The following is a 24,632-nucleotide window of genomic DNA, read 5'->3' as shown; positions in this document are numbered from 1 at the left end:
ACCATTTTGCGCTTTCACGTTAATGAACATGTCGTTACGATTGTATCTTTTGACAACCAGTACAGTGGTCGAATCTCCAGAGATTTGATAGCTCGCAAGAGTGTTTTCTTCCCCAAGGAGCCGGTCCTTACAAAAAGGGTTGTGGCTGATCGGCCGGTGTCCCTATCTCATCCGTAATTTTCCCTTTAATATCCTTGCATAATAGTATCACTTGTGGTTACTTCCCTCCTTCAGAGGCCGAAAATATCGCTTTTTCTTTTATTTGTAAACTGACTTCAAACATTTTACCCAACGTTTACAAGAAAAAAAGTTCTAAAATCTCCAAAAGCACCAGCCTAACGTGTAGCCGGTTCTCCCCCCTCACTTCCATTTCACCTTAGGGGGAAGGGTACGGCTACACGTAGGCTACAAAAGCAGCTGAGTTATCTCAAATAAAAGTTAATAAATGAGGAAGGTGTCGTAATCTCTGAACTCCCGGGAGGAATTTTCGCGGCAACCGCTCATCTTGGGGCTCGTTATTTTCATATTCTGTTTACATCGCGCACCCAACAAAATTCACACGTGGAAGCTCCTTGCTAGTAGGGAAAATCTTTGCTCATGGAAAAATCAAAAGCAAGGGAAAGTCCTTGACAGAAAAGGGGGCAAATTATGAAAATTTCTCCTCGTTGATTTGCTTTCAACTTTTCCAAATTAAGCGCGTTGACTTCGCGCCTCCTTCGTGGAAAAATTTCCTAAGCTAACTGGGACGTTTCGTAATTGTCGAGTTTCCCCGTCTATTAGAGTACCCTCATCCTTCTTCGAATTGACCTCGATTGTTCTACGCTCGCCGTCTGTCAATCACGATCTTGATAATTAGGGAAAAATCAAAGCCTGCATCACATGCGTTCCAACACTTAAGACAATTAAGGGGATGTAAAAAAAGGTCTTTCATGAAATAGTTGCATATTCACCTCGACTAACATCAAATTCATAATACTAAAAAATGTCAATACAAATTGTGAACGGTTTGGTGATAAAAGTAGAGTGATCATATTATATCTGACCTGAGACTACCACAGCCTCCTAGTATGTCACGCGAGGAAGAATAGCGTGACATCCTATGGAAAGGTTGCGATAGGGACTGAGACTGTCACGTAAGGCATATGGTTAAGCAAAACGACTGTTACAAAGTTACCTCGCGATATCTAGAGACTCAGAAACGAATGTTGGGAAACGTTATCATTAAAAGTGTCTCTATAAAAAGCGAATCGTAATTTACATTCTAATATTTTTTACATATTTTAAGATCCTGGTGCCTTTCGATAAATGAAATTCCTAAGGAAAAATGGTTCTACTTTGTGACAGCGATATTCCAAGTCCTTCCTAATATAGACAAGAGAAACAAGTTCAAAACAATTTTGATCTGCGTTTGGAGAGCCTTCCACATACCGGCCCCTGCTCAGGGCAACTTATGATAACGTTGGTAGAGCTGAATAACGAAATGCTACACAAAAGGTATGCGGTCTATAACGCGGGCTCAAACGCTCGAGGTAAAAAATTCAGCGAAATTTGCGGAGAAAAATGGGGCTAGCATTTAAGACCGAGGGATTTTTTTTATCGTTGGACGCATTTTCCAATTTCCAGTGTTTTTAAGGAGAAAATTAATTTTTGAAAATATTTAGGGGGTGTGTAAAGTTTTTGGAGGTAGTCCTGTAAAAGTAAAGCGGAAAAGAAACAACGCCTAGAAGCAATGAAAAAGAAAATCGAACGTGCAAACGACTCAAAATCCGTTTTCCCCGCCAAAGCCTGGCGCATGCGCAGACACTATTAAGCTCTGTCATCCATTGGTAATTGGCCATCTTGAAACTAAATGCAGGCTAAATAATTTCCAGTGATCAAAGATAAGACGTTGCTAATCCTTCTTTGTCTTGAATTTCTGTTTTCACATTCTCAATGGTATTTGACGGTTCCACTTCCAAACTGATCGTCTTTCCAGTCTATGTTTTTGCAAAGATTTTCATGCCACTACGAAGTCTTAAAATTAAGTGAAGAGTCGCTTCTTTCGGAACATTGTAGTCACTCAGAAAACGGCCATCTCCCATCAGCTTCCCGGCAAAGATAAGACGTTGCTGATCCGGTGGGGTTCCTTCTTTGTTTTGAATTTTTGTCTTCACATTCTCAATGGTGTCTGACGGTTCCACTTCCAAACTGATCATCTCTCCAGTCCATGTTTTTACAAAGATTTTCATGCCACTACCAAGTCTTAAAACCAAGGAAATAGTCGCTTCTCTGGGAACATTGTAGTCACTCAGACAACGGCCATCTTCCAATTGCTGCCCTTTAAAGATAAGATTTTGCTGATCTGGAAGGATTCCCTCTATGTCTTGAATTTTTGCTTTCACAACCTCAATGGTGTCTGACGGTTCCACTTCCAAAGTGATCGTCTTTCCAGTCAATGTCTTCACAAAGATTTGCATCCCACTACAAAGTCTTAAAATCAAGTGAAGAGTCGCTTCTTTCGGAACACTGTAGTCACTCAGAAAACGGCCATCTCTCAATAACTGCCCTTTAAAGAGAAGACGTTGCTGATCCGGTGGGGTTCCTTGTTTGTCGTAAATTTTCGTTTTCACTTTCTCAATGGTGTCTGACGGTTCCACTTCCAAACTGATCGTCTTTCCAACCAATGTTTTTACAAAGATTTGCATGCCACTGCGAAGTCTTAAAATAAAGTGAAGAGTCGCTTCTTTCGGAACATTGTAGTCACTCAGAAAACGGCCATCTCCCAATAGCTTCCCGGCAAAGAGAAGACGTTGCTGATCCGGTGGGGTTCCTTGTTTGTCGTAAATTTTTGTTTTCACATTCTCGATGGCGTCTGACGGTTCCACTTCCAAAGTGATCGTCTCTCCAGTCAATGTTTTTACAAAGATTTGCATGCCACCACGAAGATTTAGGCGTTTTGGTGGACCATGATCTGAAAGCAAATATATAAAGAAATTCCATCGGTGCCGTTCAAGATGTAGCAGGCAACATCATCAGACGCCCTAATAAATTGGCTGAATGACTGATTATAGTAAGTTTTATCCATCACAAATATATGCGAGCCGTCTTTGTAAAGCATTTTTCGATCGTTCTAGCCACTCCTAAAACGAATCTGTCCATCAGTATAAGAGAAGGATAGCTGAGATTGAGTGCTCGGGTCACATAAATTACCCTATTTACAGAGTTCTACAGAGAACAATTCTGCAAATTGATGACCATACATTTCTCTACCGGATATTCAAAGAAACGTGTTCATTCTGTTGAACTATCAGCTTGACAATATATTACTACTTTGGGTTGGCCCAAGATAAAGGAGTTGGATCAGTTTCCTAAAAATGTCAAAAGGTCGTGAGGTCGTCTCTGCGTCGCCTCCCTCCGTCCTCGATCCCCATCTCTCGATTAAATGGAGAGAGCAGAAGTATTTGATGTGATCATTAAATTTCTACCATGATACCTGTCTGAATTTGACGAAACAGCAAATTTGTAAACATGCGTGAGGGGGCATAAAATCTCTGCTAATGTGTTTTAAAGCATTGACGAACATGATGCCCTATTTATCCGGTTTAAGACAGCTTTCCGAAATACTTTGTATGTGCTCACCTGAACTTTGCAGAAAAAAACTTTCGTGCAACAATGTACTCCTCCCTCAGAATAGTTGTTGTCAGTTTCAGCTCAGTCAAGTCAAACTCCTTCAGAATGTCCTTTGTCACAAGATATTTCTGTGCCATGTCATTCAGGTGACCTATGCAATAGTCATACCACAGGGCATCCAGTATCTCCAATGATCTACAGAGGGCTGTCAATATCAAACTTCCTGATTGAGCACCCAGGAGCAGAACTTTGCGCACATCTGTTAAATACCGTAGAAAACCATTCAATTCCTCAGGTTTGGTTGTGTCAACTGTCTGAAAGTACTTGTGCGCGATGAAATTCATAACTCCTTGTGAACTGGGTAGTCCATCACTTCCAAAATTTGCTATCTCAACGGCTTCTAATTTTCCAGCCTGTGATAGACCAGTGGTTGCAGCAGGTTCCACAGCTTTACGCTTAACTTCAGTAACTACCATCTCGTGGCTCCCTGCCTGGCTATCCTGTTTGCCTTCAGGCGTTTCTTCTGATGTCTCAAGTCGCGGCTGAGGGTCTGGGATGGTCTCACAATCAATCCGCATTCGAATTTTAACTGTAAGGGAAAAAAAGTGTCACTAATTGCAGCGACTAGCCATTTACAACAGAGCGATAAATAATTGACATTTCTCCGCTTCAAAAATATACAAAGCCATTTCTGTCATAAAGAGTGCTCAATGTGCACCGTACAGGTAACCCTGATACGTTACATAAGTGCTTATGTTAGAGGAAAAATACTTTACTAGTAATAGATATACAGAAAAAAGCAGTAAGCTAACCTCCAGCTGAGGAATTGGGTCGGCCACCCAGTTTCAATCGATCTTTGATGTCTTGGGCTTCATCTCGAAACTCTTGCCTCAGGCGCTGCACTTCTCGGGCTGTAGATTCTACTTTCCATCCGAGCTGATCTTTGATGTCTTGTCCTAAGCGTTGCACTTCTTGGGCTGTAGATTCTACTTTCCCTCCGAGCTCATCTTTGATGTCTTGTCCTAAGCGTTGCACTTCATCTTTAATATCTTGGGCTTCTTCTCGAACCTCTTTTCTAAGGGATTGAGCTTCTTTCTCCAAATGCTTCATTGAAAATTCTACTTTTTCCATGTAATCCTTTACTTCTGTATCATTCTGGTACCAGCGCCGCAATTCCTGCTCATGTCTCTTGTCTTCCTCTGTGAGGGGATCTTTTAAAAATGTATCAATAGCATTCTTCCATTCTTTTGCCTTTGCAGGGCTGATTTGACCCGCAACTCTCACCAGAGCCTCGCTAATTTCTCTCCATAGAACTGAAAATTCGTCATCTGAGATTTCCATGTTCTCGTTCACATGACCATATATCGAATTGCGGTAATATTTGATTCTAGCTAAATCTGCTTCTAAACTGTCATCTGTACTTGCCGGTAGGGCATCCCAGCCCGTGACAGGAGGGGCAGGCCGCATATTGTCCTCAGCAACCTGAAAAGGAGGGTTATATCTAAGTCTGTTGACTTTCCGTACATTCCTGGGGAAGGGTATAGACAGTCCCTCTGTGGTTTGGTGAGCTTTGCTGTCTTAAGTAGCTTCTTCGTGGCTGGATTTTGAAGTGTTGTGGAAAGATTACTTGGTGGACATTTGATATCAAAAGCCTCCCTCAATAGCACAGTACCTCCACTTATCAAAAGCCGAGCCAGACGCTGATAATTATCTCTCCCTTTCGAAGAACGAAGCACCTCATCTGGGTCCAAAGCGGCAGCCATTTTTAAAGAAGGAAAACCTGAGGCAGGATCTGTTACTGGACCTTCCTTACCTCATGACTGCAACCCAAACTGTGAAATAGATCAACGGAGTGAACAGTTAATCTTACAAAAGAAAGATATAGCTGATATACAATCCATCTGTCCTATATAAATAGGATAGATGGATGATTTAAGAGGAGAGGATCAAAACAGATCGCTTACAATAATATTTAGAAATTGTCATTCCAAGTTATGTGGGTATGATTTTTCTGGCAAGGAATTGGTGTTCAATAACTTAGATGCGTTTTTCTTAAGCCTTTATAAGAGTAGAAATTGTACAAAAATACCTGAAATACTCTGATCTTAGCCCCTTTGGCAAAAGCGACCTATATAGCGGGTCCAACGAGTAGTTGGAAAATGTCAAGACCTGCATCCTCCTGTAAATCACATTAACGGATTTTTCACAAAAAGTTTATAATCCTTTTACTTCTCAAGCTTTTTAGTTTGACAGCACCTAGGAAGACTTAAATACGCAAATGACTGAGAAGCCTGATTTCCATTTACTTGTATCAATTTTTTTAAAAAACACACATACATAAAAGTTTGGGAAGTTCAGCACTAATACAGCTAGATCATTAGTTTCACCTGGTAATCAGAAGACTCTGTTTAAGGAGGTTAAAACATGATTCAGCTACAAAAGACTTGAAATACATTTGCTTAAAGAAGGGAAACTAGGCAGGCTAGAATGTGTAGTACTTTGCGTGACACAAGAAAAAAAACACTTAGCAGTCACGACGTGGTTGATAGCCACCCACTTCATTTACTCCCTATGATTTACAGGAGTAGATACACAAATTTCATATCATCATTCTCTCCCGAGGTAACAATGTATGATGCATCACTTATCAAAAACAAATAGTATCATCTATTCGCTGGAGCGGGGTAATGATAATTAAATAACGACACGCTGTCCGCTCTGATCATTCTCTGTGGAGGAATTAATTGATCGACTTCAACCATATTAGAAGCCTTTCCAAGAACTTAAAGTTGTTAAATGATATGCTGTAATGTCTGAATGACAGGCCAGATGTAATAGCAATTTCAGAGGTAAGACCTAGTTATGTAATAGTTACTCAGTTTCAAATATTGATCTCATAAATTATAACTTCTTCCATAATGATTCACCAACAGGAGCTGGTGGCGCAAGTTGATATATTTCAAAGAATTTTGTAGATATTATTAGAATATTAGTAGAATCATGCTGGATTGAAATTGATCCATGTAACAACAAAGCTCATATAATAGTAGGCTGTCTATATAGACACCCATCAGCTAATATAGAAGATTTTACTTCCAAACTAGATGTATTATTGAAAAATCTTAATCAGAAAAAATATGAAGTTTCTATTCTGGGGGATATGAACATTGATTTCCTCAAATGTAATAGCCTCTCTTTAACTGAAGATTACTTAGAAATGCTCTATACCAACAACATGTTACCTGAAATAACAAAACCCACCAGAATAACAAGTCATACTGCAACCTTGATAGATCATATCTGTACGAATTCTTTTAACCAACAAACAGTCCCTGGAATTGCTACTGTAGACATTTCTGACCATTTTACCGGTGTTTTGCAATGAATAATTATATAAAATTGATATCTGAGCTAATATTAGACTGGAATACTATTCAAAGCAAATGTGCCAACTTGCAAGAGCTTGCCGCCAAAAGTATTGATTGAAGCTATAACAGTAACTGCAGACAAGCATGCTCCAAAAAATATATATTTGTAGGCCTAAACAAAAAAATTTTTACAAAACTGTGGATAACAAAATAAAAAAATAAAAACTAAACAAAGAATGTTTAAAACCCATTTTCTTTCAAATGATATATCCAAAGTTGATGAATATAGAATATATTCAACTAAGCTTAACAAGTTTAAGTCACAAAGCAAGACTCTATACTGTCGCAAACCTTTCAATTTGAGTAAAAACAACATGAATTTGACAAGGAAATTAATTGGAACTCTTATTCATTGTAAAACTAAAGGGCAATCTGGCCCAAAAAAATTCATTGTCAGCAATTAAATCTATACAACAAACTCTGATATTGCTAATCAACTTAACCAATATTTTAATGTAGGCCCTACACTATATAATGATGATAACCCCCTTAAATACATAAAATCGTCTCCTTCCTCAAGTTTTCTATTATCTGAGGTAACTTAAGCACAGGTTTGTGATCTCTTATCTTAATTAAATGATAGCAAAACTTCACTTCATATTCCAAATAAATTGATAGGGATTGCTGCTGAGGATCTCTCATGTCATACTAAAGGTTGCTGACAAATTAAAAGAGGCAATACATAAAAAGAAAATATCTTGTGGAGTCTTCCTTGATTGATCAAAGGCATTTTATACTGTAAATCATGAAATATTACACTCAAAACTATATGCTTATGGAATCAGGGGTCTCCCTCTTTGCTGGTTTGAAAGCTATTTAAAACACCGTGCACAGTATGTTAAAGGGGGTCTACATTAGGCCCTCTCCTTTTCCTATTATATATAAATGATCTTCCTAACCACTGTAAGTGACCATCATTTAGAATTTTTGCTGATGATACAATATCTTTTTTAGTAGTGAAAATCCCAGAGAATTAGAATCGGTTGTGAATTCTGCAATTAAATCAGTTTTTAGTCATTGTAATACAGTAACAAGCTGTCTCTAAATCTAAGAAAAACTAATTTGATGGTTGTAACATCCCCCAAAATACAAGTTGACATAAATATTCAATATATTGGATGCAAATATCATATTAAATACTTAGGTGTGTTCATTAATAAGCTTTTGAGCTGGGGTGCCCATGTACATCATGTAAATGAGAGAGTTTCCAAAACATCGGCATTGTAAACAAACTCAGATATTATCAAGAACTAAAAACACTGAGTCAGTTATATTATGCATTAATTTTTCCTTACCACAACTATGGCCTTCTGTGTTGGGGAAATAATTACTAGACAAGATTGAATAAGCTCCATACAAAGCAAAATAAATGTATGTGCAATATCTTTTTTGCTCACAGTAGAGAACATTAAACCCCATATTATAATTTACTACAAAATTCTCGATTTTGATAACATTGTGAAATTTAAGACTGCTGTATTTCCATATAAAAATCTCAGAAAGAAGGGTATTCCAGCTATATTTTCTGACTTTATCACCCCAGCAGTAGAATTATACACTCTCATAAAACTCTATATCCTACCCAAGGAAATTTGTAGAGAACAAACATTCGCATATCTCAGATATGACAGTGGCCAACTCGAAAACCTCGACTCCCTAATGGCTACTGTGCACATCCTCTCTAGATTTTCCATCGATGAATATTTAAATAATATTTACAACATTACTTAAATAGTACATTTCTGTGATTACATACTCTGTATGTGTAAGATTAATTCATCTGAATAGTGCAAATAAAGTTGAAGTTGAACCAAACAAAATTTTAACCGAACAGGAACTGAACGAGGCTCAAAATATGTACTAGTAATATTCTGATTGAGCTGGTTTGCTAATCAATCATCCTTCAAGTATCGCAAACGACATATGTTAGAGATTCCACTCTACTGAAAATCTCTGAGATTTCCATTTGGGAGCTGGTTTACACACGTCACTCACTTAACTTGCGCTCATTGGAGATTATTTCTCATGCAGAGAAAATGTCAAATTAAGCGTCTTACCTTTAGAGTTTTTTTCCTGGCGAACTACATCGAACTACGGTCTGTAATTTTTTAGCGTCGGCAGACAGGCAAAGTTGCTCTCACAACCATGAAAAGCGGAAGTGAATGGGTTCGCAGCGTATGATGGGAAAGCCACCTCAAAGATAACATAAGGGAAGGGATGGTAGGCATCAAATTGTTGTCCTTAGTTTCAAGACTTCTGGACATGCAATTGTTAACCTTATTTTGTTCAAAGAATGGAACACTTTAGAAAAGCGCTTATTTATTTTCCTTTTTGATTCAATCGTTACATGCGCGATGTAGTATCGTTGATGGTTTATTTTTGGTTGTCGATCACGGAAAATCAAGAGAATCACGAGATTATTTAGTATTAGCAATTGAGTTGGTAATGTAAATTGCCACCATAGGAAATAAATTCGTGAATCGTGAATTTTTCTGAAATTCGTGCGTGAGACGGGATCAGGACCGTCCCTTCGCTACTCTACCAAAAGTAAGGAGCCAAATCTTCAGTTAAGAAAGTGGTGGTTATTTGGAAACAAATCCTGTTCAAAATTATGAAAAATTATGGATCACAAAATAAAGTTTAAAAAATGTTTATATAAATTGAGTTTGGTTTGTAGTTAAAAAAAGAGAAGAGCCATATCATGTCTGACTTAACCTTTCGTATGTCACGCGACATCCTGGAAAATGTTACGAAAGAGACAAAGACTGTCACGCAAGGCATATGTTTTAATTGAAAAACTATTACATAGTTATCGTACAATAACTTAAGACTCCAGAGTGAATATTGCAAATATAAAAACGTTGCTTCCGTTTGGTGCGAAAATATTTGTCGGCAGACACAATCTGTTACGAGATGCGCACATCGAAGCTCGAGGAAAGCTGTGTGCTTCGAGTAACAGCTTATGTTCCAGGACAAATTTAGAGTATTGTGTCTATTATCCTTCAAATAGATTTGCAACGCGCGAAAATTATATTCAGGAAAAGCTTATTGTTTGCTGCGTGGGATGTTTACTTTTCAGTGTGTTCTGTGGCATGACTTATCAACAAACAAACAAACATGTCCCTTCTTCTGTAACAACAACTTAATGCTCTTTCATCTTGAATCCTATTTCAAACGAACGCTTTTATCGCAGTAAATGTAAGGTTTGAAAATTGGGGAACATCATTTCGGGTATATCCTCGGATATTCCCCATTTTTGCTGAGGCATATTCTATCACATGATGTGTTTAAACCAACCTCGCCCAAATGAAAAACTATAAATTGCAATGTATTTAGCATATCAAAATGCTGAACGAGGAAAGTTCATCTCATATTATATCTGATCTGAGACTATCACAGCCTCTGTCGCATGTCACGCGAGGAAGAACGGCGTGACGTTCTGCAAAGGTTGCAATGGGGGTTGAGACTGTCACGTAAGGCCTATGGTTGAGCAAAACGACTGTTACATAGTTACTTCGCGATATCTTGAGACTCAGAAATGAATACTGGAAAACGTTATCGGTGTTAATGTCTCTCTATTAAAAGCCTATCATAATTTACATTCCTACATCTTTTACATGCTTCAAGATTCTAATGCCTTTCGATAAATGAAGTTCTTAAGGAAAAAACGCTCTGTTTTTTCGATAATATTTAGGGATGTACAAAGTTTTTGGAGATTGTTCTGTAGAAGAAAAGCGGCAAGGAAACAACGCCTAGAAGCAACAAAATAGAAAATCGCACGTGCAAACGACTCAAAATCCGTTTTTCGCTCCAAAGCTTAGCGCATGCGCAAACTTTATTAAGCTCGGTCATTCCTCGGTGATTGGCCACCTTGGGACTACCAAGACTATTTTAAGTTGAAACGCGAGGTTATATGACGCGCGACGAGCCTTGGGCATGATGACAACTTGACTTGAAATAAATGATTGCGAACACCAGATTGTTTGATAGACACTATGGATGTGTAGGCACTGGTGATGCCGCTTAACAACACAGTTTTCAACTGATTTTTTGGGTCACATTAATTCATCCGTGTTATGATTTGTTGCTCTTCATGTGTGTTTTCTAGGAGGGAAGCTTTTTTTTCCTTTGCATATTAAATCACCATTGTATCTCTTGTATAGGCGCTTGTCTAAGCCTCATTTATCGCAATGAAAGTGATTTTTTTTTCAGAAAATGTTAGGTTTTCCCGTAGTTAACAATTCAGTCTTGTAGTAATGCATGGGTCTCGTCTTATAGCCGGGTGTTTTCGATTTATTTTGGTTCTCGTTGTGCCAAGTCTACACGTACAAAGGTTGGGGTCTCGGCTTGTAGCCGAGATCGGCTTGTAACCTAATAAATACGATAGATGCAGGCTAAATAATTTTCAGTGATAAGCGGTATCTGCATGGTCAGATCCATAAAACAAGTTGAAAGGATTCTCTCAAACATCGCATTTTAACTCGTTGTCAAATTGAGGAAAAGTCTGTCTTGTTCTTTTGTGATTGTTCTTTTATGGAGCTGTCAAATCTCTTCGTCTTTCACAATTATGCACTCCATTTTTGGGATTTGTGATAGGTCTAGTTTGATTAAATTACGATACACTTCTCCTAAGTGCTAGAACTGGTAATCATTAAAACTGTGGATCCATGTTCCACACCGAAATCGCTCAGTTTGTTGTCACCTTCGAGGTTTGTGTCACCAAAAGTGATCAGCTGCTTGTCGATAGGGGTTCCTGTCATTTCTTTTATTTTCTCCTTCACATCCGTGCGGGTATCCCCCGGTGATACATCTGCTACGATTCTTACACCACTCTGCATTTATGCGTAAATATGCCTTTCGTTGTCATGTGTTCTTCTAATAACCAGTTCAATGATGGAGTCGCTGTTGATATCGTAGCTTTCCAGCGAGCGGCGTTCATCTTCAATTTCCTGACTGTTAAACATAAGTAGTTGCTGATTTGGCGGTATTCCAATCTCTTCAGTTATTTTCCTTTTCACATCCTGGATGGTATCTCCCGATACAACTTCAATTTTGATATTTGTTTTTCCAGATCGTGTCTTCACCTGAAGCAGGAATTCATTTTTTTGTTGTTTCACATGCAGTTGCAGAGATAATTCAATCTGATTGTCGTACTCACTCAGAGGAAGGTGGTCGTCTACAACCTCTTTGCCAACAAAGCTGAGGCGTTGTTGATCAACTGGAATCCCTTCTCTATTATAGATTATCTTTCTCACGCTCTCAAAATCATCCCTTGGTGAAACATTTATAAAAATCTTCCTTCCACCAGGAAACTCCACATTGATAAGTATTCTATCAAGTTCGTCTTCGAGTCGCAAATGTACAGAAGATTTGTCTGTGACTTTGTATTCATCTAACGTTTGGTGGTCTTTCAGTTCTTGCCTCCTAAAGATCAGATGTTGCTGGCTTGGTGGGATACCCTCTTTGTCCTGAATTTTCCGTTTCACATTCTTAATCATATCTGAAGGCTCCACGTCTAGAGCAAGGATTTTCCCTGTGAGAGTCTTTACAAAGATAAGTATGTTACAACGAGGTTTTAAAACTAGGGTCGCTTTTTTCGGAACACTGTAATCAATCAGAGTACGTTTACCGTTAAGTAGCTGACCATTGAAGCATAAATGGTACTGATTCGGAGGGATTCCTTCTATATCTTGAATTTGTGTCTTCACATTCTCAATGGTGTCTGACGATTCCACTTCCAAAGTGATCGTCTTTCCAGTCAATGTTTTCACAAAGATTTGCATGCCACTAGGAACTCTGAAAACCAAGTAAAGAGTCGATTCTCTTCGAACATCGTAATCACTCAGACAACGGCCATCTTCCAATACCTTCCTGGCAAAGATAAGACACTGGTAATCCGGTGGGATTCCTTCTTTGTCTTGAATTTTTGTTTTCACATTCTCAATGGTGTCTGACGGTTCCACTTCCAAAGTAATCGTCTTTCCACTCAATGTTTTTACAAAGATTTGCATGCCATTATAAAGTCCTGAAACCAAGTGAAGAGTCGATTCTCTCCAAACATTGTAATCACTTAGACAACGGCTATCTTCCAATACCTTCCCGGCAAAGATAAGACATTGCTGATCCGGTGGGATTCCTTCTTTGTCTTGAATTTTTGTTTTCACATTCTCAATGGCGTCTGCTGGTTCCACTTCCAAGGTGATTTTCTTTCCAGTCGATGTTTCTACAAAGATCTGCATGCCACTACGAAGTCTCATTACCAAGTGAAGAGTCGCTTCTTTCGGAACATTGTAGTCACTCAGACAACGGCCATCTTTCAATTGCTTCCCGTCAAAGATAAGACGTTGCTGGTCCAGTGGGATTCCTTCCATGTCTTTAATTTTTGTTTTCACTTTCTCAATGCTTCCGGACGGTTCCACTTTCAAAGTGATCGTCTTTCCAGTGAATGTTTTTATAAAGATTTGCATGTCACTACGAAGTCTTATCAAGTAAAGAGTCGCTTCTTTCGGAACATTGTAGTCACTCAAACAACGGCCATCTTCCAATACCTTCCCGGCAAAGACGGACAATACATTGCCGATCCGGTGGGATTCCTTCTTCGTCTTGAATTTTTCTTTTTACTCTCTCAATGGTGTCTGACGATTCCACTTCCAAAGTGATCGTCTTTCCAGTCATTGTTTTTACAAAGATTTGCATGCCACTACGAAGTCTTAAAATCAAGTGAAGAGTCGCTTCTTTCGGAACATTGTAATCACTCAGACAACGGCCATCTTCCAATTGCTGCCCGCCAAAGATAAGACGTTGCTGATCCGTTGGTATCCCTTCTTTATCTTGAATTTTCTTTTTCACTTTCTCTGTGGTGTCTGTTTCGAGATCCAACCCCAAAGTGATTGTCTTTCCAGTCGTTGTTTTTATAAAGATTTGCCCGCCACCTCGAAGATTTAGGTGTTGTGGTGGCCTTGAGGACATTTTAGGGGTAGGATCTCCCTCCACTTCAATCTTGAAAACAGGGATATCGTCTGGGACTCCTTCAATTTTTTTAAGCGGACTCTCCCGTGAGCCAACTGAACCTTTTTCCATTGTTCCTAGTGCAATATCGTGGAGCTTTCCACAGGAAGTCGATTCTTGGCCGGTTGCGATACTTCTGCTACTTATCATACCGAGTGGACCATGATCTGAAAACAAATTTAAAGGGAAAGAGATGATATAGCAGGTAACATCACCAGACGCCCTAATCAATTGGCCAGGTGACTGATTATAGTGAGCTTTATACATCACAAATAAATTCAAGCTGTCTTTGTAAAGTATTTTTCCATCGTTTCAGTTACTCCCAAAACGAGTTGGGAATCTATAGAGAACACTTCTGAAAACTGATGACCATACATTTCTCAGTCAGCTATTTAAAGAGTTAAATTAATGTTAAATTATGGGCTTGAAGGGATATTTACTACTTTTGAGTTGGATCAATTTCCTAAAAATGTCAAGAGGTCGTGGGGTCGTCTCTGCATCGCCTCCCTCCGTCCTCAATCCCCATCTCTCTATTACATAGAGAGAGCTCAAGATCCGATAATTAAATTTCTTAAATGATACCTGTCTGAATTTGGTGAAATAACAAATTTGAAAACATCCTTGAGGGGGCATAAAAAAACATAGCGTGCAAACCTCTGCTAACGTGTTTTATAGCATTGACGAAGACGATGCCCTATTTATTTGGTTAAAGACAGCTCTCTGAAACACTTTGTATGTGCTCACCTGAACCCTGCAGGAAATACTTTCGTGCAGCCATGTACTCCTCCCTCTGAATAGTTGTTATCAGTTTCAGCTCCGTCAATTCAAACTCCTTCAGAACGTCCTTTGTCACAAGATGTTTCTGTGCCACATCATTCAGGTGACCCGTGCAATAGTCATACCACAGGGCATCCAGTATCTCCAATGATCTACATAGTAATGTCAATATCAAACTTCCTGATTGAGCATCCAGGACCAGAACTTTGCGCACATCTGCTAAAAACCGTAGAAATTCATTTCGTTCCTCAGGTTTGGTTGTGTCAACTGTCTGAAAGTACTTGCGCGCAATGAAATTCATAACTCCTTGAGAACCCGCTTCTTCGGCGCTTTCTGTTCTTCCCGCGAGTGGTAGACCAGCAGATGCAACAGGATCCACTGCCTTACGCTTCACTCCAGTAGCTACCATCTCGTGCCTTCTTGCCTGAGTATCCTGTGTGTCTTCAGGCGTTCCTTCTGACGTTCCAGTAACTACCAGCTCGTCACCACAAGCTCGGGTACCCTGACTGGCTATAACCACTGTCTCTGATGTCTCAAGTCGCGGATGAAGGTCCGGGATGGTCTCACAATCAATACGCATTCGAATTGTAACTGTAAGGGGAATAAGTGTCAGTAATTGCAGCGACTAACCATCTACAACAGAGGCAAAAGAGGAAATTAATGATTAAATTAGTATGAGTGGTCGTCCGCCTATAGTCAAGAGACGATAAATAACAGACATTTCTCCGCTTCAAAAATATACGAAGCCATTTCTGTCAAAAAAGGTGAACAATGTGCACCCTACAGGTAACACTGATACGTCGCGTAAATGCCTATGTAACAGGAAAAACACTTTCATAGTTAAAGATATACACAAAAAGATCAAAAAGCTGACCTCCAGCTGAGGAATTGGGTCGGACACCCAGTTTTAATCGATCTTTGATGTCTTGGGCTTCATCTCGGAACTCTTGCCTCAAGCGCTGCACTTCTTGGGCTGTAGATTCTACTTTCCCTCCGAGCTGATCTTTGATGTCTTGCGCTTCATCTCGAACTTCTTGTCCTAAGCGCTTCACTTCTTGGGCTGTAGATTCTACTTTCCCTCCGAGCTGATCTTTGATGTCTTGCGCTTCATCTCGAACTTCTTGTCCTAAGCGCTTCACTTCTTGGGCTGTAGATTCTACTTTCCCTCCGAGCTGATCTTTGATGTCTTGCGCTTCATCTCGAACTTCTTGTCTTGAGTAGTAAGCTTCTTTCTCCAAATGCTTCATTGAAGATTCTACTTTTTCCAGGTATTCCTTTACTTCTGTATCATTGTGGTACCAGCGCTGCAATTCCTGCTCGTGTCTCTTGTCTTCCTCTGTGAGGGGATCTTTTAAAAATGTATCAATAGCATCCTGCCATTCTTTTGCCTTTGCAGGGCTGATTTGACCCGCAACTCTCACCAGAGCCTCGCTGATTTCTCTCCAAAGACGTGAAAACTCGTCATCTGAGATCTCCATGTTCTCGGTCATATGACCATACATCGAATTACGGTAATATTTGATTCTAGCTAAATCTGCTTCTAAACTGTCATCTGTACTTGCTGGCAGCGCATCCCAGCCCGTGACAGGAGGGGTGAGGCCGCATACTGTCCTCAACAACCGGAAAAGGAGAGTTATATCAAAGTCTGTTGACTTTTCATACATCCCTGGGGAAGGGTACAGGCAGTCCCTCTGTGGTTTGGTAAGCTTTGGTTTCTCAAGTAGCTTCTTCGTGGCTGGATTCTGAAGTATTGTGGAAAGATTACTTGGTGGACATTTGATGTCGAAAGCTTCCCTCAATAGCACAGTACCTCCACTTATCAAAAGCCGAGCCAGACGCTGGTAATTATCTCTCCCTTCCGAAGAACGAAGCACATCATCCGGGTCCAAAGTGGCAGCCATTTTTTAAAAAAGAAACACCTGAGGCAGGATCAGTTACCGGGCCTTCCTTACCCCATGACTGCAACCCAAACTGTGAAATAGATCAACAGAGTCGACGGTTAATCTCACAAAAGACAGATATAGCTAATATAAAATGTACATGCTTAAATAGGGTGGATGGATGATTTAAGAGGAGAGGATCAAAACGGATTGCTTTCAATAATACTTAGACATTTTCATTCCATGTTGTGTGGGTATGATTTTGCTGTCAAGGAATCGGTGTGCAACAACTTAGATGCGTTTTTATTAAGCCTGTATAAGAAGAGAAATTGTACAAAAATACCTGAAATACTCTGATCTTAGCCCCTTCAGCAAAAGCGACATATATAGTGGGTCGAACTAGTAATTTGTAATCTCAAGGCCTGCATTCTTATTTAGAAATCACATTTAATTTCACATTTCACATTTCTTATTTAGAAATCACATTTAAGGATTGTTCGCACAAAAGTTTATATTCCTTTTACCTTTCAAGCTTTTCAGTTTATGACAACACCTAGGAAAACTAAAATACGCAAATGACTGAGAAGCCTGATTTCCATTTACTTTTACCTATTTTTTTTTAACATAAATACATAAAAGTTCAGGGAGTTCAGCACTAATACAGCTATATAGGTTCTCAGTTTCACCTGGTTATCAAAAGACTCTATTTAAGGAGGTCAAAACATGATTCAGTTTATAAAATACTTGAAATACATTTGCTCAAAGAAGGGAAACTAGGCGGGCTAGAATGTGTAGTGCATTGCGTGACACATGAAAGAAAACACTTAGCAGTAACGATGTGGTTAATAGCCACCCACTTCATTTACTTCCTATGATTTACAGGAGTAAATACTCAAATTTCATATCATCATTCTCTCCCGAGGTAACAATGTATGATGTATCACTTATAAAAAACAAAGAGTATCATCTATTCGCTGGAGCGGGGTAATGATAATAAAATAACGACACGCTGGCCACTCTGGTCATTCTCTGTGGAGGAATTAATTGATCGACTTCAACCATATTAGAAGCCTTTCCAAGAACTCAAACTTATTAAATGATATGCTCTACTATCTGAACGACAGGAAAGATGTAATAGCGACTTCAGAGACAAGACCTAATAGTTACTCAGTTTCAAATACCGATCTCATAAATTATAACTTCCTCTACAATGATTCACTAACAGCAGCTGGTAATGCAATTATCTATAATTAAAAGAATTTAAAAACTACATTCAAACCTGATATAGATCTGAATATGCCATTGGTAGAATCATGCTGGATTGAAATTCATCCATGTAACAACAAAGCTCATATAGTAGTAGGCTGTATATATAGACACCTATCAGCTAATATAGAAGATTTTACCTCCAAACTAGATGCATCATTGAAAAATCTTAATCATAAAAAATATGAAGTTTCTATTCTGGGGAATATGAACATTGATTTCCTCAAATGTAATAGCCACTCTTTAACTGAAAATTAGTTAGAAATGCTCTATACCAACAACATGTTACCTATACGAATTCTTTTAACCAACAAAAAGTCTCTGGAATTGCTACTGTAGATATTTCTGATCATTTACCAGTGTTTTGCATATGTGGGACAGCAGTAAAGCACCAAGCACATCCCATATCTTTTAGACACTATAGAGCATTTAATAAAGAATTATATAAAATTGATATCAGAGCTATAGACTGGAATACCATTCAAAGCAAATGTACCAACTTGCATGAGCTTGCCACCAAAACTATTGAAGCTATAACAGTAGACAAGCATGCTCCAAAAAAATATATTTCTAAGACTTAACAAAAACAGTTAACAAAACCATGGATAACAAATGGCATCCTAAAATCAATAAAAACTAAACAAAGAATGTATCAAACCCATTTTCTTTCAAATGATGTATCCAAAGTTGACAAATACAAAATATATTCAAATAAGCTTAACAGGCTTAAGTCACAAAGCAATACTCTATACTATCACAAACGTAAAAAATAACATGAAGTCAACAAGAAAATTAATTGTAACTCTTATTCATTGTAAAACTAAAGGGCAATCTGACCCAACAAAAATCATTGTCAACAATCAAATCTATACAACAAATTCTGATATTGTTAATCAACTAAACAAATATTTTGTTAACCCTTTAACTCCCAAGATCTCATTAGAACTTCTCCTTGTCATCTGCTTTAAAGTTATTGTGATATTAGTTTGGAGAATTTAGTATTGGATCAACTAAGAATTCCTTAATGAAATTTATCTTTATTCTCATCACCTGTCTGTTTGAAATTGTAAGGAGAAATTCTGTCTCGGTCACTCATGGGACTTAAAAAGGTTAATGGAGGTCCTACACTTGCTAGTTCTATAAGGAATAACGATGACATAAATACATAAAATCTTCCCCTTCCTCAAGTTTTGTATTATCTGAGGTAATTGAAGCATAGGTTTGTAATCTCTTCTCTACATTAAATGATAGCAAAACTTCACTACATATTCCAAATATAAGGATTGCTTCTGAGGATCTCTCAAAACCTTTTACATATATCTATAATGAGTTGTGTGAGTCTATAATGAGTAGTGCCAGATATTTTCAAAATATCTCAAGCTACTCCTGTTTATAAAAATGGTTTATAACTGAACCAAGAAATTACCAACTCACTGCAGTTTTATCACTCTTTAGGAAAGTTCTTGAAAGGTTGGTACATGACCAACTCTATTCATTCCTAAAAATAGAGGAAATTCTATATAAATATCAATTTGGCTTCTGAAAGAACTTCTCTTCCAAACACGTCATACTAGAGGTCGCTGACAAAATTAAAAGAAGCAATGGATAAAAAGATCTTGTGGAGTCTTCCTTGATCTGTCAAAGGCATTTGATACTGTAAATCATGAAATATTACTCTCAAAACTATATGCCTATAGAATCAGGGGTCTCCCTCTTTGCTGGTTTAAAGCAAACATTAATATCTAGACACTGATAACTGAGAGACCTGGACTGGTTACAGTCAGGGTGCGTATTAGTATTTTCCCTTTTCTTCAAGAAGCAATTTGTCCAGCATATAAGTCAGAACACTTGGGTAGAGCCAATGGCTATTCACCACACTAATGCGTTTTAATTGCAAAATTTATTTTTATTAGTATTACTGCTTGGGTATCCTGCATGTGTTATTAGAAATCTAGCAAGCAAGTGAGCAACAAGTTTATTTGTAGCTTTAAGAAAGTTTTAGTTTCCCTCCCACCCACACCATTGATAGTTTTGATTGTATCTCATTTGTGTTCATAATTTATTCTTGATTACTGGAGCCTCTATTTAGTGTATTCATCCAATATCTTTTATGCAATAGTCTAGTGTGTTATTTACGTAGGATATATACATTTAATAAACTGTCTGGTTCCAAAACAAGCCTCTGTCTGTTGTGGTGTTTAGAGCTATTTAAAACACTGTACACAGTATGTTAAATTAGGTCATGTAGAATCTAGTAAATTGCCTCTCCTCTGTGGGATACCTCAAGGGTCTACATTAGACCCTCTCCTTTTCCTACTATATATTAATGATCTTCCTAACTGCTGTAAGGGAAAATCATTTAGAATTTTGCTGATGATACTAATATCATTTATAGTTAAGAGAATTAGAATTGGTTATGAATTCTGCAATTAAATCAATTTTTAGTTATTGTAATACTGATAAGCTGTCTCTAAATCTAAGAAAAACTAATTACATGGTTGTAACATCCCCTAAAATACAAGTTGAGATAAATACAGGTGTATTCATTGATAAGCATTTGAGCTGGGGTGCCCAATATTATACAACATGTTAATAACAGAGTTGCCAAAAACATTAGCATAATAAACAAACTCAGATATTATCAAGAACTAAAAACAATGATGTTATATTATACATTAATTTTTCCTGACCTCAACTATGGCATTCTAAGTTGAGGAAATAATTACAAGACAAGATTGAATAAGCCCCATACAAAGCAAAATAAATGTATGTGCAATACCTTTTTCGCTCACAGTAGAGAACATTCAACACCACATTATAATTTACTACAAATTTTCAATTTTGATAACTTTGTAAAATTTAAGACTGCTGTATTTACACATAAAATTCTCAAAAAGAGAGGTATTCTCTGACACTATCATCCCAGCAGTAGATATACACTCTCATAAAACTCAATTTGCTACCTGAGGAAATTTTTATAGTACAAACATTTGCACAGACTACAGCATACAAATTTTTGTTTAAATATAAGGCAGTTCAAATGTGGGAAAGTGTCCCATACAATTTAAGTCCCTTACTGAACCTGCTTTTAGAAAGCAACATAAAATATTTCTTCTTTCCAATCAATGATAGTAGATGTCACAGTATGCCTCTGATTAAGATATGCTTCAGTTGGTATGATATTTGCTGTAGATTATGGTAATAATGTCCCCGTCAATTCTAATTCTAAGTTGTATAAATCTTGGTTTTTTTCTAATTATATCTCAGACATGACAGTGGCCAACTCGAAAGCCTCGGCTCCTTTGGCCACTGTGCACATCCTCTCTAGATTTTCCATCAATTAATATTTAAAAAATATTTCAAATAACACTTAAATGCTACATTTCTGTTTACGTTGAACCAAACAAAATTTTAACCGAACAGGAACCGAACGAAGCTCAAACTACCAGTAACATTCTGATTGAGCTGGTTTGCTAGGAGCTGGTTCACATACTTCACTCAGTTAACTTGCGCTCATTCAACAGATTTCTCAATCACAGAAGCTATAACTTCAACAGATCTTCAGTAAACTTTAAGTGAAGAGTTGGAGATTATTTCTCTTGCAGAGAAATTGTCAAATTAAGCATCTTACCTTTAAAGATTTTTCCTTCGAACTACATCGATCTACTGTCTGTGATTCTTCAGCATTGGCAGAAAGCGGAAGTGAATGAGTTCGCAGTGTATCGTGGGAAAGCCCACCTAAACGATAACAGAAGGGAAGGGATGGTAGGGCATCAAATTGTCGTCCTTAGTTTCAAAACTCGACCTTTGGATGTGCAATTGTTACCCTGATCTAATAAATTCTTCCATAATGATTCACCAACTGCAGCTGGTGGTGCAAGTATGTATATTTCAAAGAATTTAAAAACTACATTCAGACCTGATATACATCTGAATATGCCATTAGTAGAATCATGCTGGATTAAAACTGATCCATGTAACAATAAAGCTCATATAACAGTAGACTGTATATATCAGTAGACACCCATCAGCTAACATAGAAGATTTTACTTTCAAACTAGATGCATTATTGAAAAATCTTAATCAGAAAAAAATGAAGTTTCTGTTCTGGGGGATGTGAACATTGATTTCCTCAAATGTAATAGCATCTCTTTAACTGAAGATTACTTAGAAATGTTCTATACCAACAACATGTTACCTGAAATAATAAAACCCACCAGAATAACAATTCTGCTGCAACCTTGATAGACCATATCTAAACAAATTCTTTAACCAACACACGGTCTCTGGAATGGCTACTGTAGACATTTCTGATCATTTACCAGTGTTTTGCATATTTGGGACAGCAGTAAAGCACCAAGCACCTCCCATAACTTTTAGAGACTATAGCGCATTTAATGAAGAATTAAATAAAATTGATATCAGAGCTATAGACTGGAATACTATTCAAAGCATATGTACTAACTTGCATGAGCTTGCCACCAAAACTATTGAAGCTATAACAGTAACTGCAGACAAGCATGCTCCAAAAAATATATTTCTAAGACTAAACAAAAACAGTTAACAAAACCATGGATAACAAATGGCATCCTAAAATCAATAAAAACTAAACAAAGAAAGTATCAAACCCATTTTCCTTCAAATGATATATCCAAAGTTGACAAATAAGCTTAACAGGCTTAAGTCACAAAGAATTACTTTATACTATCACAAACCCTTCAATTTGTGTAAAAAATAACATGAAGTCAACAAGGAAATTAATTGGAACTCTTATTCATCATAAAACTAAAGGGCAATCTGATCCAACAAAAATCATTGTCAACAATCAAATCTATACAACAAATTCTGATGTTGTTAATCAACTTAACCAATATATTGTTAACCCTTTAACTCCCAAGATCTCATTAGAAGTTCTCCATACCATCTGTCTTAAAGTTATTGTGATATTAGTTTGGAGAGTTTGGATCAACTAAGAATTCCTTACTTAAATGTTTCTTTATTCTTATCACTTGTCTGTTTGATATTGTAAGAAGAAATTCTGTCTTGGTCACTCATGGGACATGGAGGGTTAATGTAGGCCCTATACTTGCCAGTTCTATAAGGAATAATGACGATACACCCCTTAAATACATAAAATCTTCTCCTTCCTCAAGTTTTGTATTATCTGATGTAACTGAAGCACAGGTTTGTAATCTCTTCTCTAAATTAAATGATAGCAAAACTTCAATACATATTCCAAATAAATTGATAAGGATTACTTCTGACAATCTCAAAAAACCTTTTATGTATGTATATATATATATATATATATATATATATATATATATTATGAGAGGAAAAAAGGACGCAACTACATTTCCCAACAAGCCTGTTTCATGAATCACTATATATATATATTGAGTCTATCAAGACTGGTGTAGTGCCAGATATTTCAAAATATCTCAAGTTACTCCTGTTTATAAAAATGGTATAATGACTGAACCCAGAAATTACCAACCCATTGCAGTTTTATCACTGTTTAGTAAAGTTCTTGAAAGGTTGGTACATGACCAACTCTATTCATTCTTAGAAATAAAAGAAATTCTACATAAATATAAATTCGATTTCCAAAAGAACTTCTCTACCAAACAAGTCACACAAGAGGTCTCTGACTAATTAAAAGAAGTGATAGATAAAAAAGAAAATATCTTGTGGAGTCTTCCTTGATCTATCAAAGGCATTTTTTACTGTAAATCATGAAATATTACTCTCAAAACTGTATGCTCATGTAATCAAAGGTCTCCCTCTTTGCTGGTTTGAAAGCTTTTTAAAACACCATAACAGTATGTTAAATTAGGTCTTGTAGAATCTAGTAAATTGCCTCTCCTCTGTGAGGTACCTCAGGGGTCTACATTAGACCTTCTCCTTTTCCTACTAAATATGAATGATCTTCCCAACTGCCGTGAGGAACCATCATTTAGAATTTTGCTGATGATAAGAATATCTTTTTTAGTGGTGAAAATCCAAGAGAATTAGAATTGGTTATGAATTCTGCAGTTAAATTGGTTTTTAGTCATTGTAATATTAATAAATTGTCTCTAAACTTAAGAAAAACTAATTTCATGGTTGTAAAATCCCCTAAAATACGAGTTAACATAAATATTCAATATATTGGACGTGATCATAGTGCTCAGGTGTGTTCATTTATAAGCATTTGAGATGGGATGCCCATATACAACATGTAAATAACAGAGTTGCCAAAAACATTGGCAAAATACACAAACTCAGATATTATCTAGACCTAATAACAATGAGGCAGTTATATGGCAATCTGAGTTGAGGAAATAATTACAAGGCAAGATTGAGTAAACTCTGTATAAAGCAAAATAAATGGACGCCAGGAACCGAACAGGAACTGAAGGAGGGTCAAAATACTAGTAATATTCTGATTGAGCTGGTTTGCTAGGAGCTGGTTCACATACTTCACTCAGTTAACTTGCGCTCGTTCGACAGATTTCTCAATCACAGAAGCTATAACTTAAACAGATCTTCAGTAAAACTTTAAATGAAGAGTTGGAGATTATTTCTCTTGCAGAGAAATTATCAAATCAAGCGTCTTACCTTTAGAGATTTTTCCTTCGAACTACATCGATCTACGGTCTGTGATTCTTCAGCGTCGGCAGAG

The 24,632-nt window shown here is 37.4% G+C and overlaps 3 protein-coding genes, 1 long non-coding RNA gene and 2 pseudogenes across 5 annotated transcripts; 1 reads left to right on the top strand and 5 right to left on the bottom strand.

Annotated features, from left to right (window-relative positions):
* Positions 1 to 1,219: 1,219 nt before the first annotated feature.
* LOC149034842 (uncharacterized) lies at positions 1,220 to 24,632 on the bottom strand. 2 transcript variants are annotated; one of them, XM_089194776.1, is made up of 4 exons: positions 24,569 to 24,632; positions 4,422 to 5,441; positions 3,619 to 4,198; positions 1,220 to 2,950 (listed from the first exon to the last, which is right to left on the bottom strand). In XM_089194776.1, exons 2-4 carry the CDS (start codon positions 5,074 to 5,076, stop codon positions 2,740 to 2,742), a joined length of 1,446 nt encoding a protein of 481 aa, XP_089050902.1. In that variant the 5' UTR covers positions 5,077 to 5,441; positions 24,569 to 24,632; the 3' UTR covers positions 1,220 to 2,739. The 2 variants fall into 2 exon arrangements, with proteins under 2 accessions (XP_089050902.1, XP_089050903.1); XM_089194777.1 differs by lacking the exon at positions 24,569 to 24,632 and adding an exon at positions 9,095 to 11,878.
* On the bottom strand, positions 1,977 to 2,684 carry LOC149034847 (polyubiquitin-B-like). The gene has a single exon (XM_089194919.1). It carries the CDS (start codon positions 2,682 to 2,684, stop codon positions 1,977 to 1,979), a length of 708 nt encoding a protein of 235 aa, XP_089051045.1.
* LOC149034846 (uncharacterized) lies at positions 5,533 to 9,080 on the top strand (annotated as a pseudogene).
* Positions 11,876 to 13,504, bottom strand: LOC149034845 (uncharacterized; annotated as a pseudogene).
* On the bottom strand, positions 12,134 to 22,192 carry LOC149034844 (uncharacterized). Its single transcript, XM_089194774.1, has 3 exons — positions 15,697 to 22,192; positions 14,790 to 15,413; positions 12,134 to 14,212 (listed from the first exon to the last, which is right to left on the bottom strand). The coding sequence occupies exons 1-3, from the start codon at positions 16,721 to 16,723 to the stop codon at positions 13,557 to 13,559; spliced, it is 2,307 nt and encodes a 768-aa protein (XP_089050900.1). The 5' UTR covers positions 16,724 to 22,192; the 3' UTR covers positions 12,134 to 13,556.
* On the bottom strand, positions 19,354 to 23,234 carry LOC149034843 (uncharacterized). Its single transcript, XR_016183218.1, has 3 exons — positions 22,186 to 23,234; positions 21,600 to 21,706; positions 19,354 to 19,466 (listed from the first exon to the last, which is right to left on the bottom strand). It is a non-coding gene; the product is annotated as an uncharacterized LOC149034843 (long non-coding RNA).

Source organism: Pocillopora damicornis, chromosome 14 (assembly GCF_964200805.1).
Source record: "Pocillopora damicornis chromosome 14, jaPocDami1.2, whole genome shotgun sequence".
In the NCBI taxonomy this organism is placed as follows: Eukaryota; Metazoa; Cnidaria; class Anthozoa; order Scleractinia; family Pocilloporidae; genus Pocillopora; species Pocillopora damicornis.
This window is presented reverse-complemented; position numbering and strand designations above follow the sequence as displayed.

Coding starts and splice junctions, on each gene's coding strand:
- LOC149034847 (XM_089194919.1), bottom strand. CDS start 2,684: ATGCAAATCTTTGTAAAAACATTGGTTGGAAAGACGATCAGTTTGGAA.
- LOC149034842 (XM_089194776.1), bottom strand. CDS start 5,076: ATGCGGCCTGCCCCTCCTGTCACGGGCTGGGATGCCCTACCGGCAAGT. Junction 4,199..4,421: donor ACCCAATTCCTCAGCTGGAG/GTTAGCTTACTG, acceptor TTTCCCTTACAG/TTAAAATTCGAATGCGGATT. Junction 2,951..3,618: donor TTTTTTTCTGCAAAGTTCAG/GTGAGCACATAC, acceptor ATTTGCTTTCAG/ATCATGGTCCACCAAAACGC.
- LOC149034844 (XM_089194774.1), bottom strand. CDS start 16,723: ATGGCTGCCACTTTGGACCCGGATGATGTGCTTCGTTCTTCGGAAGGG. Junction 15,414..15,696: donor ACCCAATTCCTCAGCTGGAG/GTCAGCTTTTTG, acceptor TTCCCCTTACAG/TTACAATTCGAATGCGTATT. Junction 14,213..14,789: donor GTATTTCCTGCAGGGTTCAG/GTGAGCACATAC, acceptor ATTTGTTTTCAG/ATCATGGTCCACTCGGTATG.